The sequence below is a fragment of the Carcharodon carcharias genome, chromosome 7 (genome assembly GCF_017639515.1).
Source record: "Carcharodon carcharias isolate sCarCar2 chromosome 7, sCarCar2.pri, whole genome shotgun sequence".
Classification (NCBI taxonomy): domain Eukaryota; kingdom Metazoa; phylum Chordata; class Chondrichthyes; order Lamniformes; family Lamnidae; genus Carcharodon; species Carcharodon carcharias.
Window position 1 is genome coordinate 26330231 of NC_054473.1, and position 13634 is coordinate 26343864.

General features: G+C 40.5%; 1 protein-coding gene across 6 annotated transcripts in view; it reads left to right on the plus strand.

The window, feature by feature from the left end:
- The window catches only part of iars1 (isoleucyl-tRNA synthetase 1), a 188795-nt gene that overhangs the window by 67079 nt on the left and 108082 nt on the right, over positions 1-13634 (plus strand). For all 6 annotated transcript variants that reach the window (XM_041191113.1, XM_041191110.1, XM_041191109.1 and 3 more), the window contains one exon: positions 11388-11514. In XM_041191113.1, the coding sequence (XP_041047047.1) occupies positions 11388-11514 (127 nt within the window). The remainder of the gene's footprint in view (positions 1-11387; positions 11515-13634) is intronic.

Consider the following 13634-nt stretch of genomic DNA (forward strand, 5'->3'; position numbering starts at 1 on the left):
GATTTTTTTTGCCTACTATGTTACTGATATTTTGGCTATAAACCCATTTATCACATCCATGGTGAGTAAGCAGCTGTTGCTCTTTTCAATTCTAACCATGTCTGATGTTTGCCTGCCACCTTCTGTGACAAGGTTTTTTTTTGGTTGGGAATATCATGGGGCAGAATGCTGTGGCCCTGAGAAGTTTTCTAAAAAAAATGAATGAACTCCACTTCGCAAAATATACGCCGTGTTGAGAGATTAGCATTGTCAGTGAGCTCTTATGCATAGTTCTATCTAGTTGAGAGAGATCAATGCAGCTGGGTGGTCAAAATGAAGCAGAAACTCGCCAAAATGCATATATTGCCCTTGTAATGAAAACTTGTCTATGACTCAATATTAATGACACCAAGTCTTCATAATTCAATGAAATAAAACCAAACCACCAGATAGGTATAATTTCACTGTCTTGTGGGCATGGCAGTACAATTAATCCACTTGATCTTCAGGCACAGAGTTGGTGTGAAAGTACTTTATGCAAGTTTGAATTTACATTGGACTTTTAGTTCAGTGCCATGTGAATTTATACCACTAGGTGGAACCATGTAACATGATTTGTTCCCAGCTTTATGTAGAAGCCAAAAATGGTGTTTCGAGCAAGTCTTGATTTTAATGGTCCTTTATTAAAAGTGTCTAGTTCAGACCTCTGGTTATGTCTCAACTAAGGTGTGTTATTGGAACCTGATTTAATTATGGACCTACATGAGTATATGTAAAAAGCTACAAATACTAGAAATAGTTGATAGAAATATAAAATGCTGGGAATGTGTAGCTGGAAGGCCAGCTTCTGAAAAGAGGAAAGTTAATGGGCTGAATTTTACCAGTCCTTTGGGGACAGGCAGGAAGGCATCAGGTGATGTGCCTGATGTCTTCCCATCGCCATGCCATTTTATCAGTGGCCTATCATCTCACACCTGAAGCCCAGTTGAGTCACTTAAGTGGCCAATTAAGGGCCTTCTCCCACCTCTGAAGGCATTTTGCCAGCACCTTGGGGACGGGGGTGTGAGGTGGGGGACATACCGCTGTGTGGAAAAACTGTCAAGTGAAACTGTAGGCCTCTTCATGGGCTCTGGGGTGAGTGTGAAGAGAGGTGACCTCCATTATGGGCACTTTTTGGCCATGGAGGAGCCATCTGGTGGCATTAACCTCCCTCACAGCGATGGTGCTGCATTTCCTTTAAAACCCCTTCCTTGCTGGGCGGGACCTGTTCCAGAAACTCCCAAGCCCATTAACTCCTCTTTGAGGATGCCAGTCATTGCGGTGCTCTCATTCTCCAGGTGCAGCCCCAGCAATGGCCACCACTAGCAGTGGCACTGCTGAGGCTGCTTGATTGCCTGGCCCTCTGACTGATAGCTTTTGGGGCCAAGCTACCGTCCTGAATGGGGGCGGCCATTCTTAATGGGGATGGCAGCCACCTACTTGGCTGCTGCTGGCAAAATGTGATCCCCGGTCCAACTGCCTCTCAAAGCCTCAGACATAAAATTCAGCTCAATATTTTGGGTGTAGAACTGAAAGTTGGAAGGTAAGGAAGTTCCTTTTTGTAGAACAAGATGGGAGAAGGGGAAGAGGGGAAATCTTGGTTCTTATCACAAAAGCATTTAATAGTTTAGCAATCTGCATTTTAAATGTTAGCAGGCCCATCAGCATGCTAAATTTCTAGAGTTTTGTTTCTATTGTAAGGAACTTACTTGAAATCTGTTTCAGTAGTCAGCTTAAGTGAATAGGTACTCCTTGATGGCACTTATAACAACTCCTTCCATCACTTTGCTGATAATTGGGAGCAGGCTGATAGGGCAGTAATTGGCCAGGTTAGATTTGTCCTTGGACTCGAACTCAAGTTCTGTCGAAGGGTCATGAGGACTCGAAACGTCAACTCTTCTCCGCCGATACTGCCAGACCTGCTGAGTTTTTCCAGGTAATTCTGTTTTTGTTTTAGATTTGTCCTGCATTTTGTGGAAGTACGCCACCCCACCTTATCACTTTTATTTTTGGTAAGAAGTACCAATGAAGTGATAAAAATATAAAATGTTATTAAATTCAAATAATGTATGTTAAAAGAGTAATGTTTCTTGTCTTTAACCTGGGATTTTAGAGGATCGTAATCACAGTGGTGTATTAGGTAATGCAGCTAGTTGACATTTCGGGATAGTGAAAAGTTGAGATTGAATAGAGAAATCTTTAAAAAATACACTTCATTTAATAGATTTGCTGCCTGTATTAGTTCTATTAATTAGCTACAAGGCCCATCAAAACACCAGTTGGCATGTCAGTGGTACCTTGAAAAGCTTGCTAACCAAGAAGATCAATTTCAGCCATATATTTATGATTGCATCATGTCTCTTGTCAGGATTTCTTGGTTTGTGTTGACAGCCTAATAAGGATTCACCTCTTGTCTGCCAAAGAAACAATCAATTTTTCAGCTGGGAATCTGATCTGTAAGCCAGGTACTGTTGATATTTGACTAGCCGGCCTGGTTCTCCAAAAAAGGACTGGTATCTCATGAGAAGATCCTAATACAAAATTATGCTGGCTGAACAAGCAACAGGTATCTTACTAGTAATCTAGTGGTAAACTGCATGCTTTTTTTCTGATTAAACTCAAGCAGTACCCCTGTACACATTTAGGTGCCCCTAAACTCTGGTTGCTGTTGTTGCCAATCAGTTCCTGAGCTTTACCGATTAGGATAAGTGGAATGAGTAGTTTACAAGGCACATGTGTGCATCCATTGCAGGCATTGATTATTACCGATGTGGATTTTGTGGAATGTTGGTTTGGGAGACTGTTAATCATGGCGATGGGTTTCCAACCATTTTGGAAGGCTGGCTGATCAAAACAAACCTTTGATGTTAGGAGGATTGAGCTTTGAGAAAAGATGGGGCATTTTTGAAAGCTTGATTGTGACATGCATTAGGTTAAGTTTTGTTGTAGTCTTATGCAATATGATTTTACAACTTCATTTGGTAGGACAGAACTTAGGTATTGCTGAAAAAAGACAAGTCTTGCACTCATCAGGACAATTTGTGGGAATGCCAAATGTGAAGGGAACAATAATTTGGACTTCATGAGAAGAGAGTGCTGATTGGTTTGCATGTGGACTCTGATTGGCCGAGGCATTCTCCTAGAGATTGCACCAGTTAACTGACAATTAACTGCCAAGCCTTGTTTAAATTCAAACCAGGCAGGTTGACTCTGGTCAAGGCATTGCCCTGGGGAGTGAACCAGAGAATGGCTGTTGCCTATTTTGTTTAGTTGAAACAGGCGCAATGTGTTTACATGTTCTTTCTGTTTGCAAAAAACACAGGGCCCTGTGTATTAATATATGTAGACATTTGCACTGTAGCACTATATTTTGGTGATCTAGACCCGCTGCCATTGTATGAATCAGTATTCATTGAACTTATGAACTCAGCAACTTGTGCAGTGGAATTCAGTTTTAACAACACCATGTATACCCAAATAGATAGTGTTACCACAAGATTCCCTCTAGGCCCAGCACTGGCAAACATCTTTGTTGGGTTCCACAAGAAACACTTCTTTGATGGACTGACATCCAGCTTCCTATCCCCATTGCATATTTCAAATTTGTAGATGATACGTTTGCTATATTTGAATCTGCAGCTGCATGTACACACCATTACACACCTTTAATGGCCCCCATCCTGCACTTAAATTCACTGTTGAAATGGAGCAGTCAATTGAGCTCCCTTTTCTTGACATGTTAGTTGAGAAATCTGCCAGGGGGTTCTCTACTACCGTGCACAGCAAGCTGACCTTCACTGGTCAGTAAACCTGTTGGGATTTTTACAACTCCATGCACTATATAATTGTCCTCATCAGCAACTTTGTAAATATGACCCAAGTCATTTGCTCACCATGCAAGCTTGATGCCAAAATAGAGTGCATTAAAGCTATCCTACGAGATAATGGCTACCCTGATCAGATCATTGCTTGCTGTATAATGTGCAAACTCATGAGTGGGCCTGAGGCCGCCACTTTCGGCCCTGAAAAGTGTCCAGATTACCCTGGAAGTGTAAGGTATTTCAAAAATTTGAGGAACAGGTGAAGCTAGCAATTTCAAACTGTTACTATACAGTAGCAACATGAGAGGTGTTCGCCACTAACTGGTTGCTGGTGTTAAGGCAAAAAGACATTCTGCCCATCACACAAATGAGTAATGTACTATATGAATTTCACTATTGGTGTGATGCTAGGTATGTAGGCTGTACATCCCAAAGACTGGCGGATCATATCAAATGTTGAGTGTGCTAAGCATTACGCTGACAACCAATTTGTCATTCGGGTTCCCAGTGTGGGGCACTTGCATGTGCTAGAAGCTACATATAATAATACACAGGACTCTGTTCTTTGCAGACAGAAAAATCATGTACACACATTGCACCTGTTTCAACTAAGCAAAATAGATGACAGACATTCTCTGGTTCATTCCCCATGGCAATGCCTTGACCAATCAGAATCAACCTGCCTGGTTTGAAGATAAGCAAAGCTTGGTAGTTAACTGTCAGTCATCAGTTAACTGGTGCATTCTCCATGCCAAAGCCTCTACCAATCAGAGTCTACTTGCCAACCAATCAGCACTCTCTTCTCATGAAGTATACATTGTAGTTCCTTTTATTTGGTATTCTTGTGAATTGTCCTGATGAGTGCAAAATGAAAAGCTTCGACAACATGGCTTTTTTTCAGCAATACTCAAATCAATCTTATTGCTCTATATTGACAAATGCCTTTAAAAACTAGGTTAAAGCATTTCCATATTTCGGTGAAGACTCTGTCAGATTTTGAAGCAGACAGATTTGAATCTAAGATCTGACAGGTAAAACTGCATAAATACTGTTAGACAGTAATTTACCAATTTTGGCCTGGGCAGCAAATGCATCACTGACTGGATGCAAATTGAAGGAAAGTAGTCAGTGGTTATACTTCTGGTCATATTGTAGTGTTGTTCTTCAATTTTATACTGCCCTCAGAACAGCATTGGCAGAGGCTATGGAGATGTTTACAGTTTGCCTGAGGGGACAGAATGACTATCAACTCAAGGGATATAAAAGCAAAATACTGCGAGTGCTGGAAGTCTGAAACAAAAACAGAAAATGCCGGAAATACTTAGCAGCTCTGGCAGCATCTGTGGAGACAAAAACAGAGTTAACATTTCAGATTAACTTTTCGTCAGGACTGCTGTGCTAACCAGCAAATGAAAGATGAAATACATTTGAAGACTGAAACTTTTCTTTGGTCCTCTATTCATTTACATGTCCTTTAAACTTTTCTCAAACTTCATTTTAGAAGATTTAATATAAAATTACTTTTCTTTAGTTTGAAAAGGATCATAGTAACAGTTAAATGATTAGCCACCAACAATGACTGTGATATAATTAAAGAAATTAGCATAGAAAGGGAGGAGGTTCTAAGTAGTCTGGCAGGTTTAAAAGTAAATAAATTTCCAGGCCCGGGTGAAATGTATCCCAGGCTGTTGAGTGAGGCAAGGGTGGAGAGAGCAAGAGCACTGGCAATAATTTTCAATACCTCGCTGGTCACAGGAGAGGTGCCAGAGGACTGGAGGACAGCCAATGTGGTACTGTTATTCAAGAACGGTGGAAGAGATAAACCAGGGAACTACAGGCCAGTCAGTCTAACCTCAGTGGTGAGGAAACTATTGGAAGCAATTCTGAGGGACAGAATTAATCTACACTTGGAGAGGCAGGGATTAATCAAGGACAGTAAGCATGGTTTTGTTAAGGGGAGGTCATGTCTGACCAGTTTGATTGAATTTTTCAAAGGGGCGACCAGGTGTGTATATGAGGGCAATGCATTTGACGTAGCCTACTTGGACTTCAGCAAGGCTTTTAATAAAGTCCCGCATGGGAGACTGATAACAAAGGTAAAAGCCCATGGGATCCAAGCCAATTTGGATCCAGAATTGGCTGAGTGGCAGGAAGCAGAGGGTGATGGTCAAGGGGTGTTTTTGTAATTGGATGCCTGTGTCCAGTGGGGTTCCACAGGGATCGGTGTTGGGTCCCTTGCTGTTTGTGGTATATATAAACGATTTAGACTTCAATGCAGGAGGGTTGATCAGTAAGTTTGTGGATGACACAAAAATTTGTGGGGTGGTAAATAATGAGGAGGATAGCCTTAGATTACAGGAGGATATAGACGGGCTAGTCAGATGGGCTGATCAGTGACAAATGGAATTTAATCCGGATAAGTGTGAGGTGATGCACTTGGACAGGACAAACAAGGCACGGGAATACATGATGAATGGTAGGACCTTGGGAAGTACCAAGGATCAGAGAGACCTTGGTGTACATGTCCACCAGCGCCTTAAAGTAGCAGGACAGATAGATAAGGTGGTTAAGAAGGCATATGGGATTCTTGCTTTTATTAGCCGAGGCATAGAATATAAGAGTAGGGAGGTTATGCTGGAATGGTATAAAACACTAGTTAGGCCACAGCTGGAGTATAGTGTGCAGTTCCGGATTCCGCATTATAGGAAGGATGTGATTGCACCAGAGAGTGTGCAGAGGAGATTTACCAGGGTGTTGCCTGGGCTAGAGAGTTTGAGTTATGAGATAGACTGGATAGACAGGGGTTATTTTCCCTGGAGCCGAGGAGATTGAGGGGGGACATGACTGAGGTATTTAAAATTATGAGGGGCATAGATAGGGTAGATAGGAAGGAACTTTTCCCCTTGGTGGAGGGATCAATAACCAGGGGGCACAGATTTAAGGTAAGGGGCAGGAGGTTTAGAGTGGATGTGAGGAAACATTTTTTCATCCAGAGGGTGGTGGGAATCTGGAATTCACTGCCTGAAAGGGTGGTAGAGGCAGAAACCCTCATAACATTTAAGAAGTGTTTGGATGTGCACTTGTGATGCCATTGCATACAAGGCTATGCTGGAAAATGGGATTAGAATAGTTAGGTACTTGTTTGACCGGTGCAGACACGATGGGCTGAAGGGCCTTTATCTGTGCTATAGACCTCTATGACTAAGTATATTTATCTACATTTGATGTATGGGTGGATAAAAAGAAAAGCAATTATGCAAGTGCCAAGTTGTTTCCCAGGCTGATATTTAAATGAAATGAAATCCATAGTAGGCCGAAGGAAATTGGTAATTCAACACAAGTTGAGCGTTACCTGTGAGAATTAGATACTAAAGATCCCCCTCTGTTTGTCTGTTGTGTTTTGACAGGGACAGAAACCAAATGTAACTTTAATTGTATGAATAAAATAAGTTTAAAAAATATAAATGAGTAGAAATGTTAATATTGAATTTTAGACCATTACTTAGAACTGATTGACAACAATATACAGTGGGCAAAGTTTATTCGAGGGGTGCATGTTTAAGTTCTTCCATGTACTGCAATATTTACCTACCCACGTGATTAAAAATGAATAAATATTCTAATGATTTAACACTAAAGTAGCTTCGTTCAAAATTAATGATAGGCAGATGCCAACCCATCTGATGAACTAATCAGAAAATAACATTTTCATTTAAAAAAAAATTGTAGTCTATTTGATGGAAGGGATCGAGTGTAAATTAAACACTGAAGTCCAAAATCTGAAGTAAGTGCACTTCAGAGAACAGTTTATTTGTAGCTGTCCCTAGTTTTATTTTTCTACTTTAAACTAGGGAAATGCAGTTAACTTGGGGAACCTGACTGAAAACAGGACCCCCGGAATTATACAGCATTGTTGGCCAATTTCTGCAACGCCCAAACTAATTCTACAGTGCAGCAAATTTCTTTAGAATTTGGGAACATCTTGATCTCATGATAAATATTTTATGTAAAATAAGTGCTAAATTTGAGATATCTTTTGTTCAGAAAAAATGTGCATTTTAAATCCTCCAGAAGCAGTTTGCAGTGTTTAGCTTAAATTCGTGTTTCCTCCACTAAGCTATTGCACATGATTTTTCGTTCCATCACGCACTTCAGTGACAACTAAATTTTAATTATTAGGTTACCCATACCTACTGTCTTGAATCAGAGTGGCATCATTTGACATCAATATTTTAACTGTTGATTTCCAACTCATTCTTTGCGCTTGTTAACCTGGACTCTAAGCTCCAGCAAGGCAAATTGCCTAAAGAACAGGTCTTTGAGATTACATGCACCTGGCAAATTGTGCAAGGTGTGAAATGCATGTGGCTAAGAGTTTGAATATCAAGTGAGATTAGAAGATTGGTATCATTGGATACTATTTTAAATTCAAACAGCAAGCATTCATTTCAACATAGTTATTGGTGAAAGCTAAGAAGGAAAGTCATGGCAAGAGAGAGTTCTGCAGTGGGTGCTATTTCAGTGCCTTGTGCACTTTTGTAATCATAGCACACCAAGGAATATGATTAAAGGCATTGAACCAGTAGCATTTTGAATTGAAGAAAATATAGAGATTAGAAAGAACTTCCATTTATATGACAGCTTTCATAGTGTCGGAACCTCAGTTCCACATATTATTTGAAAAATGGCACATATGACAGTATAGCATTCCCTCAAAACTGCACTAAATTGCAGTTGTAATAAATGAAATAATGAATGAAAAAAATCTTTCATATAAAATGTTCCCTCAACCATCTAGTTGTTCTTTCATAAGATTTATAACCTGAGATTGGATTTTTTTGGATGGCGGGGTTTCCGCCTCTGCCACCCAAAGAGTTGGCGGGGAATGCATCCCCCAGGGAAGGTGAAAATCCTGACACGGCCAAACTCTGCCAGAGGTTCCAGGGCAAGGAGGAGTTGGCTGTATTTAAACTGCCCCCGACTTTAGGTCTGCGGTAACCAAGGAATTCGCTGGTGTCTGGGACTCAGACCTGGGTGTGTTTTGCCTCCTGGGTTCATTCTCATAGATGAACTGACAGTGGTGTGGATGACACTCCTGTCCCTGGGCTCTGTCCTGGCCTGTGAACTTAATGCTGGTCAAAAATACCCTGAGGCTGATAGCAAAGGGTGGTGTTTCCAGCACAACCCCCCCACCCAATTTCCTGCCCAAGGCCTGAGCAGGAAACTGCGCTGGGCTTTCCCCCACCCTGAACTCTTCCCACCAGCCTCAAAATTGTGGTTGTGTGCATAGCTCTAGCCCTTGCCTGCCCCATCCCCTGTAAAACTGCAGACAGGTTGGGGCTTGGGGCAGGCAGAAGGACCACCCAGGAAGGCACCCCACAATGTGCAAACCCATTGGTGGGGGACTGCCACAGGGTCAAATTCTGCCCCTGAAATCCTGCCCTCATAATGTTCATGTGTGAAGGGCTCTTGAATCTAATTACGATGATTAGATTTGATATAGTTTACAAATGCAACCTTCTCAAGATCTCCCAGGATCAAATGTCTCCAATAAAAAGAGGAAAATCAAACTAAAGAATTCAATAAATATAAGTTAGAGAGTCTCTCTCACTTTTTTTCTGATTTTATTTGACTTCATATTAAGTAAACATCCTAAGCAGTGCACCTTATTAATTATCCCTTGTTTGAATATTCTTCTTCTTGCATATCTGTGGTAACTTTTTTAACACGTAATTTTTATATATATCGGTTTTTTGCTTCTCCTGGTGATGTACATCTGTACATTACCTTGATATTGGTGCACTAACAAAATTCATCCCAAATGTGCTTGGAAAAAATTAGGCGGGACACTACTGGCAGTGATTCCCATGCTCCGATATGCTTCGGAGATTTGGATAACCGATGGCAGGCACCTCAAATTGCTAGAAAAGTACCACAGTGGTGCAATCTTAAGAGTCCCCATATCTGCTGGCAAGAAAGTTGGTCCAAAAGCAGTTTCTCTCCCAAGCCATCTTGCCCAGCTTCAAGGTGCTAATCACTCAAAACCAGCTCGGCTGGGTGGGTTCATATGCCTGGTACCAGACTCCCAAAGCAACTGCTTTACTTGAAACTTAGTCAAGGCAGGAGACTTCCAGGAGGACAGCGGAAACACTTTAGCAATGTCCTCAAAGCATCCCTGAAGAGGTCAAACATACCTGCCAACTCATGGGAAACCATGGCTTGTCTCCAACAAAATGGAGAAGGTTCATTCGGGAAAGCGCCAAACACATCAAGAGACTTCATCAGGAACGTGCAGAAACAAAGTCGAGGCATCAGAGGGAGCGCACAAATCTCCACAAACAACCAATCTGCTTAACCCTCCAAGCATCACCTGCCCAGCATGTAGCAGAGTTTGCAGATCGTGCAGTTGACTTATCAGCCATCTCAGGACCCTTTGAACTGGAAGCAAAGCAAGTCATCCTCTATCCCAAAGGAACACCAAGGAAAGAGGAGGAAGAAGTCCTTTCTGAAACAAATCTTCATTGGTACAGAGATAAAAACAAAAAAACTGCGGATGCTGGAAATCCAAAACAAAAACAGAATTACCTGGAAAAACTCAGCAGGTCTGGCAGCATCGGCGGAGAAGAAAAGAGTTGACGTTTCGAGTCCTCATGACCCTTCGACAGAACTTGAGACTCGAACTCAAGTTCTGTCGAAGGGTCATGAGGACTCGAAACGTCAACTCTTTTCTTCTCCGCCGATGCTGCCAGACCTGCTGAGTTTTTCCAGGTAATTCTGTTTTCATTGGTACAGTTCTGACAGTGTCTTGCGTCACTGATACAAAATGGAAAGCAGCAGAAATTATATGTCTGGTGGAAGTGCCATAAATATCTGCCCTAAACAACCATCCAAGTGTGATTTTTTTGGGTATTTTAATTCATTAATCCTACGAATTATGATTGTAGTTGTTAGTGATCACAATGTGTCTGATACCATTTTAAAATCCAAATGGTAAATCAGAAATAGTAATGAATTACAGAACATTTGATAGTTAAAAGCCTTTTGTTTCCATGTTGTTTGTAAAACCTCAATGCAAAGGGTGTGGCCACTGATTCCTTTGGTAAACTAATCAAGCAGTTTTTTTTTAAAGTTCTTGAGGCTTATCAGCTCTGTCTAACTTGAATTTGTGCTTGTTTCTGCCCGCCAGTTCAAACTTTAAATATCTATTTTTAACCATTCCAGGCCCAAATAGCATCACATTGCAATGAGTTTTTACTTCAGCTATGTTTGCTGCAGCATATTCTTATTTTTGCAGAAAATTGTGGTGCAGATTTGCCACTGGAGGATTGAGAAGCATACCGGTCTTGCTTATGGCATTGATCACCAAAATCTTCATTGCAATGAATGTCAAACCATTATGTGCTCAGGGCTCCAGAGTTTTACTTAAACTTATAATTTGCTGACTCAGAAGCAAGGCTACAGAAAGTATTAAATATAAGCTGAATTAACAGAGTAATGCTTTTAATTTAATTGAATCATTTAATTTGCTCTCATTATTTCCTTGTACAGGGTACCAGAATTTGTCAGAGAAAAGAGGTTTGGCAATTGGTTGAAGGATGCTCGTGATTGGGCCATTTCTCGGAACAGATACTGGGGAACTCCCATCCCATTATGGGTTAGTGAAGACTTTGAGGAGGTGAGTAATGAAGTGAAATTCAGAAGCAGATATTGTGCATGAAGTAAAAAAAATAATTGGGTTCCCAGAGATCTTAAATGGCTTTAAGGTACTTTGAAAGAAATGAAATAGAAGGGCTGCGATTTTCAAATGTAAATTTTCCAGTGATCATATCACTTTGACCAGAATGAAGTATGATTTTGATGGTAGCATGCGTTAGTGCTGTATGCAAGCACATAGGATGGAGCAAAAGACCAGTTAGATTTCCATCCTCCTTTTCCATCACCCTCACCTCCAGTTTCCATTGTAACCCAACCTGTGTAACTATGTGGTAGCAGGAACTAGGGCAACTCTCTTATAAAAGGGAGGGAAGTAGGCAGGGGAGTCCTTGTCATGCAGCTTTCATGTAACTGCTGATAGAGAGATATCGATGGCTGATTGGATTGACTTGCCTATCCTACTCGTAAAAAGTAGTATTTGACCTGGTAGTACCAACGCTAAGAATAAATATGAGGATAAATTGCCCCAAAGAGTTATGCCCCTGCTGCAGCAATGTAATCTCCTAGGAGATGCAAAATATTCAGACAGGCTGATGCTTTCTCGTTGTAAGCATAACCTACGTGACACCTTTACTGATGGGAATATGTTCTACAGACGGGAATATGTTCTACAGATGCCTTATCTTCATTAAAGCGTAATCTGTTACAAAGCTGAACTTCTAAACAAATGATTTACAAAATATTCTGGCAGATTTTACTTTTGAGGTGTTAACTAATCTGGAAGGTTAAGTTTTGAACCTATTTTAGCAACTATCTTCTGATGACATAACTGAATGTATGCAACTTGGGGTACAAAAATGCTCTGCTCACAATAAACATCTTTAAACATGCTTATGTAAAAATCTATAAACAGAAAACTGGAAGACATTCTGGTTGTTGGAAAATCATTTTTTTGGAAATGTACCCATTGACATATATTTTAAAAGAGTTGCCAGATTTAATTCTGTACATTTTGAAACATCCTTAGCTATATCATCATTCTACAGCCTATCTTATGCAAGAGAGGTCGGTTCTTTTGCTGCAATAAACTTTGTTCAATTTGAGAATTTAATTTTTACTTGAATTTGTTTTATTTTGCAAAATAAGCATGATATTATAGTTTGAAATCCCATGTTGTCCTAAAAAAACACGTTGCTGTGACTGTTTGCTGGAAATTTATATTGAACAAAAGAATTTGCTGAACAGTTTTTTAAAAAAAATCAGCCTTTAAAAATATTCCCACTGACGTTGCCATTAGAGACCACAGAGAAATTGTAGGAAAAGTAATGGTCTGGGTTTTGTGGTCAGCGGCGAAGCAACAGCCTTCATTGCTGACATTGAAGAAAGCTGCTTGCAAAGATCGAGTGATCTCTGCGGCGTGGATTTCACCTTACCTAATGCTAATTTGAATCTGGTGCCAAGTCAAGGGGTTCTCCCAGCGTCCAGCAACATTGATGGCATCAAGTGGGTAAGAAAGCTATGACATTGAAGAATTCTCACAGATAACAAAACAGGAAGTAAAATGCATTGATTTCATCTTCACCTTTTAGAAATTTTACAGAAAATGAAATAAATGTTGCGACATACACATTAGAAGCTGAAATATCATACAAAACCTTACAAAAAATATAATTTCAGGAAACTATAGAATTTTTATCATAACTAAAGTTGACACTCTACAAATTTTAACTAGTTTTCCAGGCCCAGAGATGTTATTCAACAGTACATTTAGTTACATTTCATTAAAAAGGTGGAACTTTCTCAGGGTGCTGTAACAGTGATATTGCAGTGTAAAAAGTCAGTTTATTGTTTTCCAGAAAATTGCCATCTGTGGGAACTTCAGCAGCGCACTCTATGGGAGGAGCAGGGAATTGTCCCGCCCTCTCTCCTGGTTCTCTCTCTCACACACAGCAACCCATTGCCCCAGTCTGTCTCCTGCCCTTTACCATCTCTCTGAATTGTTCTGTGTAAAGCTCTCACATTTGCTTTCATAATAACTTGTTGACTTTGGAGCATTTTTGAAGATCCCGGGGATGTGAAACACACTGTATAAATGCACGTTTTTTCTTCTTCCAGCAGAAACTAGAGTAAATTGATAAATGG